This window comes from Podarcis liolepis (genome assembly GCF_965112155.1).
Source record: "Podarcis liolepis genome assembly, chromosome: 4".
NCBI classification, from domain to species: Eukaryota; Metazoa; Chordata; class Lepidosauria; order Squamata; family Lacertidae; genus Podarcis; species Podarcis liolepis.
The window spans coordinates 73,974,753-73,993,354 of record NC_139558.1 but is presented as its reverse complement, the minus strand read 5'-3'; the positions used below and the strand labels follow the sequence as shown (position 1 = coordinate 73,993,354).

General features: G+C 40.8%; 1 protein-coding gene across 4 annotated transcripts in view; it reads left to right on the top strand.

The window, feature by feature from the left end:
• The window catches only part of NME7 (NME/NM23 family member 7), a 68,883-nt gene that overhangs the window by 48,212 nt on the left and 2,069 nt on the right, over nucleotides 1-18,602 (top strand). For all 4 annotated transcript variants that reach the window (XM_083500869.1, XM_083500870.1, XM_083500871.1 and 1 more), the window contains one exon: nucleotides 4,801-4,908. In XM_083500869.1, the coding sequence (XP_083356995.1) occupies nucleotides 4,801-4,908 (108 nt within the window). The remainder of the gene's footprint in view (nucleotides 1-4,800; nucleotides 4,909-18,602) is intronic.

The following is an 18,602-nucleotide window of genomic DNA, read 5'->3' as shown; positions in this document are numbered from 1 at the left end:
GTGCAACTGCCTGAAACCAGGCCTGTAGGCAGAAGCAGAATCACTGTAACACCATGCCCCCAATTCCCAAATTATAGCACTGACCCAGTAAGATACCGTGGTCAATTATGTCAAAAGCTGCCGAGAGAGCAAGAAAAATCAATAGAGTTGCATTTCCCTTGTCTCTCCCCTGATAGAAGTCAGCAATCAGAACAAGCAGGGCAGTTTGTTGAATCCAAATTGAAATAGGCCCAGATAATAAATTATCTCCAAGTGTGCTAGGAGTTTCAGCACCACCTGTGTCCTGACTGCCTTGCCCAGTAATGGGATATTGGCAACTGAGCAGTAGATATCATCTCTTGCAGGAGTAGTGTGTTCTCCCGCTGCCTGCCCTGAAACCTTTGCCATTGGCAAAGAAGTGGCACTAGTATCGGTGCTGATTTCAGGTGAGATCTCTCATGTTCTGCAAGATCTTGCATGATTTCAGGTGAGATCTCAACAGAAATTGGTGCCAATGCTGTTGACACTTATCTGCTGGCAGTAGGGCAGGCGGGGCACCTGCAGGGGATTCCAGCACCAGAGGCAGCTGCCACATCCTGCCTTAAGGCTGCATTAGCCCTGGTACCCTGAGTCCAAAGAATTTGAGGTTTTATCTTCTGTTACCATCTGCCTGGCTTTAGATGGAAGTGGGTCAAGAGGTTGATCTTAAATGTCTGGGTAGCTTCATGCAAGAGAAGGTGACCCTTTTAGGTGTATTTGTGAAGTACAGTAGTACCTCAGGTTAAGTACTTAATTCTTTCCGGAGGTCCGTTCTTAACCTGAAACTGTTCTTAACCTGAAGACCACTTTAGCTAATGGGGCCTCCCTCTGCCGCTGTGCTGTCGGAGCACGATTTCTATTCTCATCCTGAAGCAAAGTTCTTAACCCGAGGTACTATTTCTGGGTTAGTGGAGTCTGTAACCTGAAGCGTATGTAACCTGAAGCATATGTAACCCAAGGTACCACTGTATGCAATACAAACATTGCGGGCTTCATTGTGTATCACTACGTAACAGTTTGGAAGGGCTCTATCTTCCCTGTGGCTTCTTTCCATACCACTTTGCTTGAAAGCCCAGAATCACATGGGAAGGACTAACTGCATGAGTCATTGCTGCCAATTGAGGGTGGGGGTGATCATGAGGGATTTGGTCAACCCACACGAGCAAAGGGTCTTTGTTGTCATCCTCACGTTTCCATGCCCCCCACCCAGCTTGCCAAATGCTGGAAATCCAAAGCCAGCAGTGTGAAACTAAACGAGATACTTTTTATAGACCGATTCCTCCCTGTTCTTCGCAGGAACTGGCTTGGCCAGTTTGAATGCTGACACGTTGTCACTCAAATAGCCATTTTTGTAAAATACCGTGTTAAGTATGTAAGGACTGTAAATGCTGCATGTCAACAATAACTTGCGCTGGAAGCCTGCTGTTACAGAATTGGTTGATTTATTCAACCCAGTATATGAGAATCTGCTTCCTCTCTCTCAATAGTCTGTGTTCTGCCCTTTTCTGCGAAACCTGTTTTTATTTGCTTGCCTGTTTGGCACTCTATCACAGCAGGAGGAGTTCTGGGCTGGTGATATCAAGTATCCTGCAGGGCTTCCCCAGTGTTGTCATTGCTCCAACACACCACCCCTGTCTTGCTAAGCTGCAGCATCACTAGTGCAGGGAGCTGGCCTTCTGAACCATGTCATAATCTCTCTGAAATGTTTGCTGAGGAGGAGGTAAATATGAGCACATTAGCCACCATTTTTATTGGTTCTGCTCCCCTGCCAGTGGCCAGATGCACTGAAATTTAGAAGGCGAAGCTTTCCCTGTCACTTACTTTCATGCCAAGAATATTTTCATTTGCTAACTTACTACAGGTTGTCAGGCTGCAGTTAAGGACAGTGTTGATCTAGTAAAATTGGTCCCATTCAGCTTGCTGGAATGTTGTAAATGTTGACTGGTCCTAATAAAGGCAATGTTTTACTGTCCCTGGAGTTTGTTTTTCTAATTAAAATGTTATATTGAATTATGAATATATACACAATATATTTCATTCAAATTCAAATATGTTTTATTGGCGTGTGTACATGCATTAATGTACTAAATGTCCGTCTCATCTTTGTCCTACTTGTTCTCAAATCATCCCTGAAATGTAGGTCAGATAGCTACAAGAGAATTTACAGACAGCGAAGAACAAACAGTTCTTAACATTTCTAAGGGATTTACTGTGAACAAGTGTTCTTCCCGCTGGACTTTTCATTTGGTGTCTCATGCTGATAGACTTTCTCTGCTGCAGCTTTGCCCAACCTGGTGTCTTCCAGAAGTTTTAGACTAGAATTGGGAGTAGTCACAGTAGTTTCTCTTGCAGCGTTAAAAAATGAAGCCTCACCCACAAATAGAGAGGAATTTGACAGGTACTCACCCCATGAGCAGGGACCCTGTAATATTTCTATGTACCTTCTCTATGTGTATGATTGTATTTTGATTTTGAAACAATACCACCTCTACAAAATGCACCCCAAAGTTAATTGCACCATGTAGTCTTTTGCATTGCCTGATCGTAAAGCTGGTCTGGAATCTTATACTTGTTATTGAATGGGAAATTATATTCTGAAAAGGATGGGTTGCTGCCATTTAAATCAGTTGCCTTTAATGAAGAGACAGACCTTGGCTCATTTGTCACCTCAGTCTTGAGTTGCTCTCCATCAGGAAAAATTACAGTTCAATTACTGGTTTCTGCCTTTCCTTTTTAGTGGAGCTTCCACTTCTCCAATAAATTTGTACAGACTTGCAGCTGCACTTTTGTCAGCTGATGCCAGAAGCAAGCAGTTTAATTTATAACTTGAACCCTCCTTTACATGCTGCTTAGAAACTTGCACATATTAACAGGTGCTTTTTTGACGGCAAGGTGGAAAACCTCTGCACTGCAGCAGTCTGTTTTGTTAGCAAAACTGCTCTATAGACTTAAAAAAAAAAAAACTTTTATTATCCAGAGCAGCATCTTCCCCACATGCTTGAGCCTGCATGAGATGTATGGATAATGTTGATATGTAGATGTCCCAGTTTTCACATGGCTTACTAATTGGAGCTTACTTTTGAATTTCAGCATTCAGACTGGCAAGCTAGTAGGAGGGTTTATAGTTCTGCAGTGTGTATGACATGACAATGGACACATAGGACTGAGTGAAATTGAGGAGTACTTCTTGCAATCATTTTTGGCAGACCAAAAGGTTCCAACAATTTTTCAATGGTTGTTACAACGAGGAAACATTTTCCGCACCCTGAATTGGCTCCATTTGTTCTTTCACAATGCTGTCACATAGCCAAATCGGATTCGCTAAAAAGCATTGTTACATTATCCATTTCAGAATATGATCTCCAACTGGTGAATGTCCACACAATTTGGATCTCACAAAAGCTGTCTATTCTATCCCAAAATTGAAAAATAAAATGAAATGTGCTACACATAAAGAGTTATAGGTCTCAACAGTAAGATCTGAAGCAAACCTTTGACAACATTGTGGATATCTTTTATGACAGAGAAAATAGAGATCAGAAGTTAAAGAATTAGGAATCAGTTTTAACTTTATATATTTAACATGAGATGAAAATCCACCTCTCTTGCATAATGTTGAACTAGCTTGAAGTAAAACGTATCATTTTAGCCCATCTAAAATTATAGCAATGTTCTATGGCAGAAGCATTGTACTTATTGCTATGTAGTATTCTTGTTTGCTACATAATGCTAATTGTTAGAACATGCACCTGTGATGAATTTCAGAATATTAGTTTTTGATAAGGAATACGACACAAACAACCAGTGTTCTATGGCACCTTAAAGACAACCAGTTTGATGTACTACAATAAAAGTGTTAGATTTGAAGGTGCCCGGGGATTCAATGTTGGTCTTGTACAGTGGTCTAATTTAAGTATCCCTTTGGTATGTGGCACAGTGTTGGCTTGCCTCCCATTGCATGTAAAAACTTGAGGAAATCAGAAAAATATTCAAGCTGTAAATGCGGGTGGAAAAAAAATCCAGGTCCCTGCTGCTCTAGGTGCCTAAAAGGTTCACTTACGAATTCTAGACTGTTGCTCACCATCTTGGGAAGCATTCTTACCTAAAAAGAAATTGAAGTTCATTTAGGTACTGGGCTAGTAAAAAAAAAAAAGATTTCTGTCGAGCAGATTGGTGGAAGTATCCATCCCTTGTTTGCCAGCCTGTTTGGTTTCCATATGTTCATCATAGACAACATGGTGATTCTTTCCCCGTGGCCAACATATAGAAACCAAGTAGAATGGCAGAGGGCAATAGCCAACAGAAGTACTTCAGTTAGTGACTTCCCCTCCCTCTCCTCTCCTGGCATGCACTCTGGCTTCCCCAACCCCCAGAAACAGATTTGGGGTGTGGTATAGGGGATGCACAAGGAGAAGAGAGGGACAGGAAATTCTATTTTATAAGTGGAAATCCTTGACCTAGTGGAAACACCAAGTTCAAGACAAGCCAGAGAGACCACTCTTATTTGCTTGCCTGCGGCGACCAGGTGAATTCTTAAATGCAAGGCCCAAGAGGTACTTTAATTCTCTCTGGCCTGTTGCTACAATACTTTTTTCCTCATTATTTTACAGTTCTTTGCATATGTGAAGGGGAAGTCAGGATTGAGCCCTTTTACTTTTGGTAAATACTGTACTATAGTGCATAAAGAGTTCTTTATTATATAAAATGCTTCTATGAATATATTTCTGTATCTTCACATAACAAGCCACTTTCTTCACCTGTTAATATTTTTATGTTGCACAGGAAATAGCTCGTTTTCTGCGTCCTGGCACGCTCCGTGCTATCTTTGGTAAAAACAAGATCCAAAACGCTGTTCACTGCACAGATCTTCCAGAGGATGGTCTTTTGGAGGTAAGGCTCAGTGATGCATCATTATATTATAGGATGTTAAAGGAGTCTGCGAAGCTGTTTTGAGCTTTACAATGAGATGCTAAGCAGAAGTAAAATTACTATTTAAAAAAATTATAAGCCTTTCACGTTTGGTAGGGATATGGGAGAGGGCCTTCTCAGTGGCTGCTCCCAGACTTTAGAACTCCCTAGAGAAGCTAGAATGGCTCACTACTTGTCCTTCCACCGGCAGGTGGATACTTTCTTGTTCCAATAGGCTTTTAGGAACCGACTGCATTTAATGAAGGGCTGGTGCTGTGCTGTTTTTATTGTGATTATTTGTACGGTTTGAATAGATTTTATATACGTGTGTAGTTCTAATTCTGTCAATGTTCAATTGTTTCTTAATGATTTTTTGGTATGTTTTTTGCATGGGTCCCGTCAGGGGAAAATGTGGGGTATAAAGGAATACATAATAATAATGAATGGTGGCAATAATTTTAATGGAATTTTAGTTGAAGTCGGCATCATGTGCAGTTACTTGTACAGTTTTTACTATATTACTAGACAATAAACAACTGAAGCAAATGGAGAATTAATTCTGAATACAGTCGGCGAACATTTTGCATGGGATTTCCATTCCCAGCCCCCATGCACCTTGGTGGAATGCATATAAGCATGCCCCGCCCCAGTTACGCCCCCCATTCTGCCCTTTTTGTGACTGGGAGTAATTGTGCATCATTTGAATGTGCGTTAATCGGTTGCTGCCTGTAATAGCAGAAGCTGAAAATACTCTCCAGCAAAAGTTTTTAAAGGCTTACATTTTGTAGCCTTCATGGGAATTAGATTGAAGGGTCGTCCATAAATCACTATAATAAAGGAGTAAACGTTTATATACAAACTGGATTTTTATTACTTTATTAAAGTAAATTACTCTAGGGTGAACTCATTAGGACTGATTTTACATATTTTTGTGTATGTGTGTAGTAAAATCCCCCACTCACCCTTGATGCATGTTTGGCTGTGCATGTAGCAACTGAGTTATTTGAATAGTTCATCTGAAGCACAAACACAATTGATTTATAAAACTTTTATAATGCTTACTGTAATAAAGATCTCTAAGCAGTTTGATGTGCTACCATAAGCCTTTGCCTTGGATAATGTCAACCTTCATGGCTCTTTTGACTATTCTTTCAGCAGCAGGGGTGATTCTAGATCGTACAGTGTCAGGCGGCTGTAAGCAACTCCCGCAGCCGGTTGCCAGGAACGTACAGACAAGGAAAAGTTCTTACCATCTGCTTTTTATTCTATATTTACAGAGAGAGGCTTGGAACACAGCCTCTTGGATAAGGGCGTTGTCCCGAGTGACTCTCCACCCCCCCTTCTCCCCCACTTCCTTATTTGTCTTCAGCATCACCCCCTCTATGGGTGCCGCTTAGTGCTGTCTGACTTCAAGCTCTTTGCTCTCCTACTTTTAAGGCTCGCCAGGTTCTGGGACATGGTGGATCTGGATTGCTTTCTAGTGATAACCTGTCAGCCATCTGCTGCTCTGGCTCTGCCTTCTCCTCCTCTTCCATTATTTCCCAACTTTCCCCCTCATCTTCCTCTGAGCTGTGACTTCCCTCAAACCCCTGTTGAAATTCTGAACTGTCTTCCTCTTCTCTGGAAGGGTCAGGCTGGGGAGGTGGTCTCCACCATTCCTCTGCCCAGTCCCTGACATACGGATGCTATCAATATGCAGTAAATCAATATGGGTCACAGACAGAGTATTAACAATTACACCTTTGTGGCTTGCAAACCATTGGCCTGCTCTGCTGCAAAGAGCATATTCTGTGCCAGAATGTGACTTCTTTTCAGTGTAATTGTAATATATCAGCATTTATCTGAAGTTTGGATGTTGCGTTTGCCTTTTAGAACAAGTTGGTGAGGAAAGGGCAACAGTCATACAGAATAACACATGCTTTTGTTTGTTATTATGATATGCATTTTGTGTTTTTATATTTTAAACTGCCCTGTGATCATTGGATGAAGGGTGATAAAGAAATTGAATGATTTAATTAATGCAATGTGGGGGTGATAGTGCTTTGCCACATGCAAATAGCGTGAGCCCTTGCTTTGCATTTCTTTTTAATAACATAGGCACAATACTCTGTTGCCATTCTGTAATTCAGTCACCCATTGATGCAGCTTTAATGCCAACAAAGCACTTTATGTACTGGTTACTTCTCGCCTGGCAATTGGACCTTATTCAGCAGTTGCAATGGATGTCTTATCAGTGTCACATTAATAATGCAATGGCGCACTGAATGCTGCCTTCCTTTTCCCTGGCACTTGCAGTCAGTGATTTGAAACCCCTGCACTCGGATGCACATCTAGTGTTCTTCTTCTGTGGCCTCAGGTTACAAAGTGGTTAGTGGTGGCCAGTTTTATCAAAGCCATTTGATTGTGGCTTTTGGCTTCATCCATAATGTTCTTAGTACAGTGGTACCTTGGTTCTCAAACGTCTTGGTACTCAAACAGCCTGGAACCCAAACACTGCAACCCTGGAAGTAAGTGTTCCGGTTTGTGAACTTTTTCTGGAAGCTGAGCGTGCTCCGTTTTAAGTGTTACGCTTCCGATTTGAGTGCTACACTTCCATTTTGAGTGTTATGCCGAGGTCTGTCTGTTTTTGCTATTTATTTTGTGTTTTTGTTTTTACAGCTCTTTTTGTTTTGTTTTTGTGACTGTGTGGAACCCAGTTCTGCTACTGATTGATTGATTGCGTGACTGCAGTACATTGTTTATTGCTTTCATTTTATGGATCAATGGTCCCATTAGATAGGAAAATTCATGTTAATTTGTTGTTTTAGGGATTGTTTTTAAAAGTCTGGAACGGATTAATCCATTTTGCATTACTTTCTACGGGAAAGCGCGCCTTGGTTTTGGAACGCTTTGGTTTTAGAAAGGTCTTCTGGAATGGATTAAGTTTGAGAACCAAGGTACCACTGTACTTCTACTCCAGCAAAACTGGGTTGCCTAAGGAATTTGCATAGAAAGCTGCAAATCCCGATCTCCTTCTCCTCTCTGCCCCAGTATGGTATAAGGCTACCATTTTACTTATTTTTAAAGTCAGACAATATTAATATTGGTTGTTAATGAAATTGATTTAAAAACACACACTACAGACCATTAACTGTAGAGGAGTTGATGGCACCAGTATATATAAAAGCCAGGTATATAAACAAATTTTAGTGGTAATTTTTGGAAGCTTAGAACATATTTTTATATTAGCAATTTCTATACTCTTTGATGAGGAGGGAGTAAACCTTAATTATACCACTGGAACTAACATCTCTATAGTTTTTATCTCTGACAGCCTGATCACAAGCAGGTATAATCAGAAACAAGCCCTACTTTCAGTTGGGCTTGCTTCTCAGTAAATATGCTTGAGATTGCAGCCTTGTTTTAGCCCTTCATCTGCATATTGTGAACGGATTAAGTATACTTAAAAATATGTTGCAACATAATATGGGCAAACTGAAAATAGTGAAGTTAACTCGTTAAGAGATGGTGGATCCATGCAATGTTTTCATTCCTCTATTCAAAATGTTGACACTACTTATGAACTGGGTTGTGAAGAACTGCAAAAAAATAGGTATTTTAGCAGGTGAGGAATTGGTAAGCAAAACATCTTACTGACAAAATTAAGGGCAATAAGAGACTCTGTTCTGAGGCATTCTGTTGCTGCTGGCCTCCAAAAATATCTTCCACACTCTTGTGAGTATGGGTATTTGCCCAACAATCCCGTTACGTTATGTGGAAAGCACATTTAGACATTATCACAAGCTAGTAGTCTTCCTACTAGACATATCTAAAGTGATAATGAAAGACTTAACACCCTGTGTGTGAGAGACTGTGGGAAGAAAGCAGGCAAAGATTGAGGTCTGGTTTATGCAACTAGGTTGGAGTGTCCATTTCCAGCTCTAGCCATTCCTGAAGGGGGATAACTTTGCCACAGTGATAAATGAACTGGAAACCTCCTGTCTAGATGTATTCTAATTGGGGCTATCCTTGAAGACTGTTCAGAGACTGCATCTGGTGCAGAATGCTGCCCTGAACAGCATGCTAACTTGGAAAATTATTGTACCCGTTCTGCATGAACTGTACTGGTTGACATTTTATTATGTTTTTATCTGTGCTTGAAGCTGCCCCGAGTGACTGGGGAAACCCATCCAGATGGGTGGGGTATATAATAATATTAATATAAATAATATAAATAAATATTTCCAAACCCAATTTAAGATGTTGATGTTGACAACGAAGGCCCTAAACAGCTTGAGCTTAAGTACCTGTGGAATTCTCTGCCTCTGGAGGTGCATCAGATGTTATCAGAACGTCAGTACCAGTGGCACCTATTGACCTAGGCTTTTGGGTCTTCATTATATTGCATAAATAGGTTCTTGCCGCACTTTGAGTTGCTGAACCTCTGTTACCTTGCTGCTATTTTGAGTTTATACTACCTTTTTGTCATGTTAATGCATAATCTTATATTATTTGTTGTTGCTGTGCTGTGTGTCGCCCTTTTATTTGTGAACCACTCTGGATTTATTTATTTTTTTCAGTCAAAAGTTACTGGATATATGAACACAAATAATAATACTAGACCTATGTATACAACTAAACTGCTCTTAGCTGCCCAGTGTAGTTGGGATAGAGAAGGATACATATCCAGATAAATAGCTGTTGTGCAGCAGCAATGTTGATTGGGTTAACATTAGATGCCAAAGTACTCTGTCATAAGGTGCTGTAGCAGTAAGAGACTTGCTGTGGTGCAACTCTTCAGAGCAAGCAGGAAAGGAACACTCTCAACTGAATGTTCTCGTCCTGGGCATTAGAGTGACATGACCCAGAAATGTAATTAAAAACCCTTTGATGTTCTTTTCCCACCATAATCTCTCTTCCTGTCCCCGCTTCAGTTTGGAAAGACAATAAGGAGGAGCGGTTCTGTGTAAACTATATCACATTTCAATATCCTGAGGGCAGTCTCTGGGCCAAACTTGATACAGCAATGGGGGAGAGCTGGTCATGAATCTCCTGCTGTTTTGAGAAGTTCAGTTGCAGTTGTATGCTGCCTGTATGTTTTGCCCTCTGAATAGCAGCTGTAAGAATCCCTGCTGGATCAAACCAAAGCCCCATCCAAGCATCCTCTTCTCCCAGGGACCAACCAAAGGCCCATGGTTAGTCCACAAGCAGTACATGAGCGCAATTGCATTCTCCCCATATAAGGCGCTCTGCCCTGCCCCCAATCCACCCTTTTAGTGATGTCTTAGAGTCACTTCCAAGCACAATCGCCCCTCAATCAGACGTGTGTAAATTGATCGTTGCCTGTGTTTACTTACATTTATTTAATGGGATTTGTGCACCACTTAATTGCAAAAACAAACCAACTCTTAAGCAGTTTACATAAAATAAACAGAATAAATTATCCATTTAAATATGTTACTGTCTATGTATATATGCATATTTTAAAAATCATTGCTACAATTTACATTTCACAAAAGGCAAGCCAATTAATTGCCCATCCAAATCAATTATTAAATTAGAACCTCATCCCAAACCACACATTTCAGTTCTTAACTGGTTAATTTCCTTCCAGATGAGCCAGACTTGGTTCCAAAATCAATTTCCCTTCCATTAATTATACCAATTCAGTTCAATTACCTCAATTCCAGCCCCCTCCAATCAAATGAATTTCAACAAGAATAGGGTGGAATCACCATTCACTTCAGGTGGTAGAGGCCAGTTGGGATTCTTACTATGAGGCAGCCTAGGCAATTGTTCATTTGTTCTTTTTAACCTAATTAAGCCAGTAAAAAAAAAAGCTGCCAATTGAACTGATGTACAACACTGTCAATAGAAACCTCAAATGCCCCTGGGTTGGGAAACAGCGTCCCTTCCTTTTCCATTTGGGGGACAATTGTACAGAAAAAGGTACCATTTCCTTTTCAGTACAGTTGTTTCTGGAAATTAAACAAAATAACACCATTACCTTCTCCAGGGGCATCATTTGACTGACTTAAGTTTAAAAAGAGAGAGCTAAGATCTGTAGCCACCTTGACACATCCTGTTTGTCCAATATTTGATATAATAAACTGGAATGTGATCTCAGGAAACTCTGGAAATGCCAGTGATCCAGCAGGAAATGCACCATTTACTTGGTGGTGAAGGTTGGTGGTGATATTTTATTTATAGATAGAAGGTGCTCCCAGAGAGTAATCAATATAGCAACAGTAAGTTGAGGTATGTTGTAGGACTAGCTCCTGTATACTTTTATTGTAGAAATCTCCTGAGACTGTACTACTTTGGGTTGCTGGTAGGTAAATCCTTTACTATCCACATGACACACAAAAAATGTTGTCTGTTGAAAACTAGCAAGTTGAGGAGAAACATTCTAGCTTCGCCTTACTCTTGACAGGAGGGTTTTCTTTGTGCATGGTTTTCTTTTACAAAGAAGAGCATTCAAGCATTGAATCCACCCAACTGCATCCTGAAATGTCACATCCAGGAGACCTGTGGTTCATATTTTATTTTATATTGGCCTCTTATACTTTCCTACGGGAGAGAAATTTTCATTGTCAGTGACTCTCCCTTTGTTGTTTGACCCTGGACTTTAGGCTTCTTCCGCCTTCTGAAAATACCTTCACTAAGCACAGTGAAGTTAATCAATAACCCTCACATGACTGATTTGAGCCAGGAAAGAAAGGAAGGAATTTAAAGAGCTATTGGCTGTCCCATAATTAAGCCCATTTCATTCATAAAAACTGAATTGCTGTTTTTCTCCTGTGTTAGTGGAGCTAAAGCAGTAACACACCTATTGCAAAGTCCTCTTCAGCTTACTGAATAAAGGGCTATAATTATTATATATCAGAATATATTGGTGGCAGAACCATTTTTGAGCAACTTCCTTCTTTGATTTTTTTTTAAGGCACATAACTGAACTTTGAATTCAGTGCAGTCACAATTAACCTTGAAAATTTGTAATTGTGAAGTAGGTTCCAGATACAGTGTCAGCTAATTTTTTATTTTTTTAAGTATGCAAAAGTACACCAATACTGAGGTGATGTATGCACACTTTTAAAGATTTTTCTACACATTATGGGGAGTACATATAGGCCAGATGTTGCTAGCCTACAGGTCCCATCATTTCTCACTGTTGACTATGCTGACTGGGGCTGATGGGAGTTGGAGTCTAGCAATGTCTGGAGAGCTATAGGTCAGCTACCCCGGATAAAGTCACTCTTGAAGGAAACAAATACCATTATATCCATGTGTCTTTAATCAAAAATGTTTCTGTAGATCAGAGTTGGGCAACCTGAAGTCCTCCAGAAGTTGTTGCACTCCAACCCCCATCAGCCCCAGCCAGCATGGCAATAATTGAGAATTGATGGGAGTTGGAGTCTTAACTACATTTGGAATCTTCTCAAGATTCATCTGCTGTAACAGTGAAGTCAAGGTCCTGGCAGATGCAAACAATTCTATCCTCAAAATGCTTTTCAAACTACCTGGAGAAGTTCTGCTGGATGACACAATGAGGATGCAATGGAGGCAGCAAAATAAGCCTTCTTTGCTGCCTTCACTGCAACTAAGGAGGCTCAATGATGAACCCTCACCAATATTTGATTGCATTTCACTGGCTTTTTCTTCCACCCGCATTTGAGCCGCCTTCCCACTTGTTTTCTCACTCTTAAGTGCTAGAGTATACTAGGGAGCCAAGCGAGCTGCACAAAGTGGGAGAGGGCACCCAGGAGTAATTGTGTCACCTCAGTAAATATGATAAACAGTACAGTAATAATAACAATAGTAATCCAAATTCCCAGTGGTGCTCTATATAGTTTCATTTTCCAAACTCTCGGCAAACCCTATAATGCAAACTTTTCTTCCCAAAGAGGGAATGCTCTAATTGGATTGCAAATTTCTCATGTGCTATTGCAGAGTACCATAGAAAGTCACTGTAAACCAGTAGTCTGTGAGGCTAGATTTCAAGTTCTGTTATCAGAAAATTAATTAAATGGAAAATCACTTGGTGTGATTTTATATGAAATAAAACAACATATAGCAAGATTTCAGTAATCTGGCCCAGTTTCATATGCTGAACTATGCCAATTGGATTCCTATAGCAAGACAGTTCATATAGACACTCTCCCCCCCCCCCCCAAATTCCCCATCTGCTCCAAACAGCTGTTCCATGCAGCAGATTGGAACTATGAGAAGTTTTCTTTTTCTTTTTCAGGCATATCCCAACAACTGTCATGAATATGTTGCACTCAGGATATGCCACAAGTATGCGTAAAATGAAGGGAGACGCTCCTTGCCATCCTTGAAATAAGCTAGCGCTTTAAAAACTGTTGCTATATCAGCACAGCTGTTGTGACACGGGGACAGATTGTGGTAGAGCTGTGTAGATCCATGCTTGAGATGGTGGTGGGAGGGAGAACAGTGTGTGCTCTTAAATGCATTCCAGGCCAGAAGCTCTGCAGTAGATTTCACTGAGCCACCTTTGAGATGAAGCAGGATTTGGATGAAGTTTGTAGTATGCAGAGACAACTAGGTCTATTTAAGTGCCAACTTACCACTGTGTCAGTGTAACTGCTTGGCAAACCAGGTTTTTTTTTTAAAAAAAAATCCTGTCTAATGGAGAGGAAAAAATTGCCAAATATCCTTACTTTAATTAATAATCAATGGAAGTAAAATGGTGGTAATGTTCAGATTACAGGTTCACAAAGTGCTTACATGCACTCCATGGTAAGTAGCCATTTGTTTAATGATTTATTGTATTTTACTCCAAAAGAATCATTGTAGAAGCTCAGACCCCCAGAGTGTGTCTGTGTCAGCTCATTTTCATGTGATCAGTTTTTGTTTTTCAAAATAGCAGGCAGAACCAGTGCTTCCTGAATCATGGTCACCAAAAGGGCGATCATCTTTGGGGAATGAAGGATGAGTAGGAAGAGAAATTGTGAAATGAATGTAAATGTGACAAGGAGTGCTGGTGCCACGATTCACTACCTCACTTTGTAGAAATGCAAAATGCTAGTTATTGGACTCTCCCAAAGCAGAGCAGTTTGGCCTCTGAGCTTTGTGTGTGCCAGCACTCCTTGTTCTGTACATTTAGCACACTGTAACAGTTTTCATCAGTGATGTTTGCCAGTGCCCAGGTCCTTTGGAGTCCTTTGCCTGAACCACTGCTCACACCTTTTCACAGCCTTATAATGTACTTACTTTAGCCAAGTTTGAAGCATGCTCAGTGATGAATGTTGACGTTAAAGGTTCTGAGTGCTGAATGTGACGTTTTTACAGCTCATCTCCTTTGCTTCCTCTGTAGAAACAACTTGTTCTTCTTTGGTACTTGCTTCTGATTTAAAATACGTAATTTGGAATGAAAGTGTGCTTGGTTGCATTCATCATATGAAACAGTGCCAAAGCTGGTATGATATGCCCTGATAAATTTTGCAACGTGGAGTGGGTGTCCAATTCCAACTCCAGCAATTATGTTTCATCTTCCTATATATGAGAGATGTAAAAGAATTTAACAGCAAGTAAGCCCTCTTCACATCACGCATTTTACCGAATCAACCTTTGGGCAGATATTTAAAGAAAAATAGTAAGCTTTTATCAGTTGAAGGCTGACATCCTATACCCACATACCTGGGAGCAGGGGCGGACCTTGGGAATATGGCATCCTGTGTGAGGCCAAAATTTGCTGTCTTCCTTGCCCCTCCCCTCGCACCATCTTCTCAAAGCTGGCTAGTCAAGGCCTTCGGCTTTGGGAAGGAAGTGTAAAGCTTTGGCAGGGTCCTGGAGCAATCCTGTCTCCTTCCCAAAGTTGGGAAAGCACTAACTAGGCTTTGGGAAGGAGGCAGGATGATGCCCTCTCTGTTTGGCACCCTATGCAGGGGAGCCAGTTGTGCAGTCCTAAATTGACCTCTGCTGGGAGTAAGAGACCCTGGACTCAATGGGATTTACTTTTGAATGGACCTGTGGTGGGGCGCAGGAGCAAAGGCTGGCTGGCTGGCTGACTGTTGTGACAGTGGCTGTTCTGCAGGATATTGAGTGATGCTGCCTGATAAAATGCCTTTGAAATGGAAAGAAGTTTCAGAAACAGATTTGTGATATGAAAAGGGGGAGCAGCTGTTCATTTGGACTCCCCCCACCCAGGTTAAACATTTTCCTGGCCTAGCACAAGCCCTAAGCAACATTTCTGAACCTGCCTCATTTAACTTTCATTGCCATACGGTGAGCTACACATAAATAAATGGAAATTCTGAATATATGTCTCTGCGTTAATGAGAGCTGGCAATTCCCCCCCCCCAATGAAAGCTGGGTTATGATCTTGCTCATTCTATCACTGTTGCTGTACGTAATTTGTTTTCTCATTATAAAATCTGCAATAAAATGCAGAATCGCAAGAATTCAAATTTATTGAAAGATGCAAGTTTAAATTTTCACTGCACTGTGGTTTATTTGCAATAAAAAACTATAAAGTGTGAGAATGTTTAACTATACAATGTATAAAAATGGCTTCAAGCCTACATTTTCTTGACCTAGTATTCAGTTGCAGTGCAATGCTGTAATTGTCTTCTCAGAAGTAAGTTCCATTGAGTTCAGTTGGGCTTCCTTTTAGGTAAGTGGGCATAGGATTACAGCCTAAGGGTTCTGTTACATATTAACTTCTGGGTGACTATCCAGCCAACCTTTTAGCAGTTTGGAATTTAACTCACCTTTTCAGAGGGCCATCATATTTGTAAAACAGGAGAATCAATTATTTAAAGTAGCAGCGTCCTGTTTATCACAGGCTGGTCCTTCGTACCACATTTCCTCTCTTTAAATAATTAAGAACAAGGCCATTGTTTCTCCCTGTCATTTGGTGATGCTGCTGTTGCAATACAGCCATTTACTAGGGGCAAAATCCCACACAAAATTCTTTTGCTGTTTAGTGAAGAGGGGCATTTTGAGTGCTGGTGAAGGCAGTAGACATGAAACTTTCCATCTCATTTCATGTTCAAACATACAGCTCGTATGATCTACAGTTTTCATCATACCATCTTTTTGGACCTCACCTTTAAATAATAAAAAGAAAATATCTAGGAAATAGCCTGCAGAAATGCTAAAAGATACACTTCTTACTGATTTCTTCTATTACTTTGGTTCACTGTTTGCTGGTTTATGTGTGGACTCGTTTTTGTTCCTTTGCTTTTTATAGTGTGTGGAGTAATTTTATTGCTTCATGTGGCTTTTTGTCATGTTTTCAATCTTGTTAACTACTTCGTACTTTCAAGTAGAAAAATGCATGTAATATTTAGAATAAATAAAATATGAGTGCAACTGTTCTAACAATGTATGTGCTCGTTAGACAATGTTAATTAATGCAGCAGTTTTGTTTCATAGTATTTCTTCAAGTTGAGTGTGTGGTTAAGGCATGAAAATCATCATCTTCACAACTTGTCTGAGAGAGAATTGTGGTGGGGTTTTTTCCCACATTCTAAATATCACAGTTTCTTTGTTTTACCCATGCTTTCTTGTATAAGCATTCTGAGGAAACTTTACAAACCAAGCTTGGGCAAAAATGATTATGCATGATCTGTTCTGGATTCATGCAGTCTCCAAAAACCTTTTGTACACTTTACAAACGCATATTAGAATCCTGAGAATCTCACGTCTTCCTTCCTTCCTTCCTTCCTGAAGTAATTTTCTACTTCATGTAGCTGTACAGGTTAAACTTTTACTTAGGATGGCAAATCCCCACTTGGCAATTAATCTCTCTGAGTGACCTTGGCCAGTCACTCTCTCTTAGCCTAACATACCTCACAATGTGGTTGCGAGCATAAAATAGAGGAAAGAGAAATTGTATATGGTGCCCTCAGTTCCTTGGAGGAAATGTGAGATATTAATGTTGAGGTAGCCCTCCAGTAGCTCAAGGGGGTTGGAGTGGCTCCGAACAGGTTCACACTTTTGTACAGAACAGGCATGGTAGACAAAAGGAGTATGTTGGGTCTCATTTATTTTTAAAGTGGACAGCCCCTTAGGAATTCTAAGACTCTGGAATTGCAACTCAATAAAAGTTGGATATATTGTTCTGATTCAGTGCAATAAAAGTGCCAGAATGACCTGCCAGAAATAGCAATTGGTGAATTGCAGGCATATCTGCAGCTGCTGCCTCAGAACAGGACTGGCTGGCTTTTTAATAGTGCATTCTGGAGGCTTTTATCTGATAATTTCCTTCCATTTTGGGTCACAGATGACTGGAAATGTGTACCGTGTCCAATAACTCTTACCTGAATCTTTTTGGAGGGTAATGATTTAGTTGTGGAGTAGGAGTCAGACCATTGGCCATCAAGTTCTCTATTCCATAGTTGATGTATATTTGTGATACCCTCGATAACATGTTTGAAATATCTTTTGATACTTTTAAAGGGTGCAAGCTTAAGAAATAACAAAATCCACCTGTTGTAGAATTGGTGCTTCTGAAATGAAGCATCCCTAGCATGCCCTCTCCCACAAATCCCAAAAGCCTTAAAAATAAACTAACCCAAAACTTTTGTTGGATTTTTCTCTACATACAGGTTAGCTGAATACTTTACTCCTTCTGTTTGTGTAGGAACTGTAATCTAGAGAAGGCATGTGGGACACATGCTCCCCCTTGCTGTAGACCCTGTTATCTCCAGGGTCTGCAGCTCAGGAAAGTGGGCCTCCACATCACCATGACCGCCATGGTTTTCCAGCTTTCAGGATATTCCCTCATTGCCCTTTACAAGTCAGTGGATGGGGGAGACTGGTGCAAGTTTGAAGTACAGTCCCTAATAGAGCAATCCAGGATGTTTCATTCCTGCATGTATAGGAAGGAGCACCTAGCACTGAAGAAATTGACTAGGTGGTAGGAGCAGCAATGGCTAGGTAGATGGATGGTGCAGATTTGCCAGGGCTGAGAGTAGCTGCCATCAGTTGCTGGATTTGTGGGCAGGATGGACCTGTGGGAATTCATACAGTTTGAAGAAGTGTAATCATCCTTGGTGGAATAGTGCTGTAATCCTGCCTTAAATTCCTCTGAGGCAGGAGTAGGGAAAGATTTTTTTAGCCAGAGGGGTCACCTTCTCTTTTAGACACACTTCCAAGGTAAACATTTCAGAGGTGGGTGGGGCCACATGCAAAAGGGGGCGGAGCAATGGTTGTGGCTCTTACCTTTGTATATAGACTATGTTAAAAGTCAGGAGGTTCAACTCTCCATCCTTCATCCAGGCAAGCATTTGAGGAGAGTGCAGAACAGGAATGGTGAATGATGTGAGCTGGAGAGAGATGTGGCTTGTGGAGATTCCTGAGGGCCAAAGAGAGATGGTCTCAATTGGCCCCTTGGTCTTGAAGTGCCTCATGCCTGTGCTGAGGCATGAAAGAGCATCACTTATCGAATATGCACCTGATAGCAGAATTCAGGTTGTGGCAAGGATTCCTGCTTTACTTTTCAAAGGTGTTGAAAGACCTTTGTAGACACCTTTGCCGTTGTAGACAGCGCCCAGTATCTGTCCTCCACTTCTGTTTTAACAGTTTTATTATTTGGGGGATTCAGCCCTGAAATTTTCCCAACTAGGTTTCAGTATTATTTCCTAGCATTTACGGGATTAACCACAGCCTTTAGTGCAACACTGTTTCCACTTCTCTGAAGTGTTTGCTTTTCTTTGAGTCTTGCATCT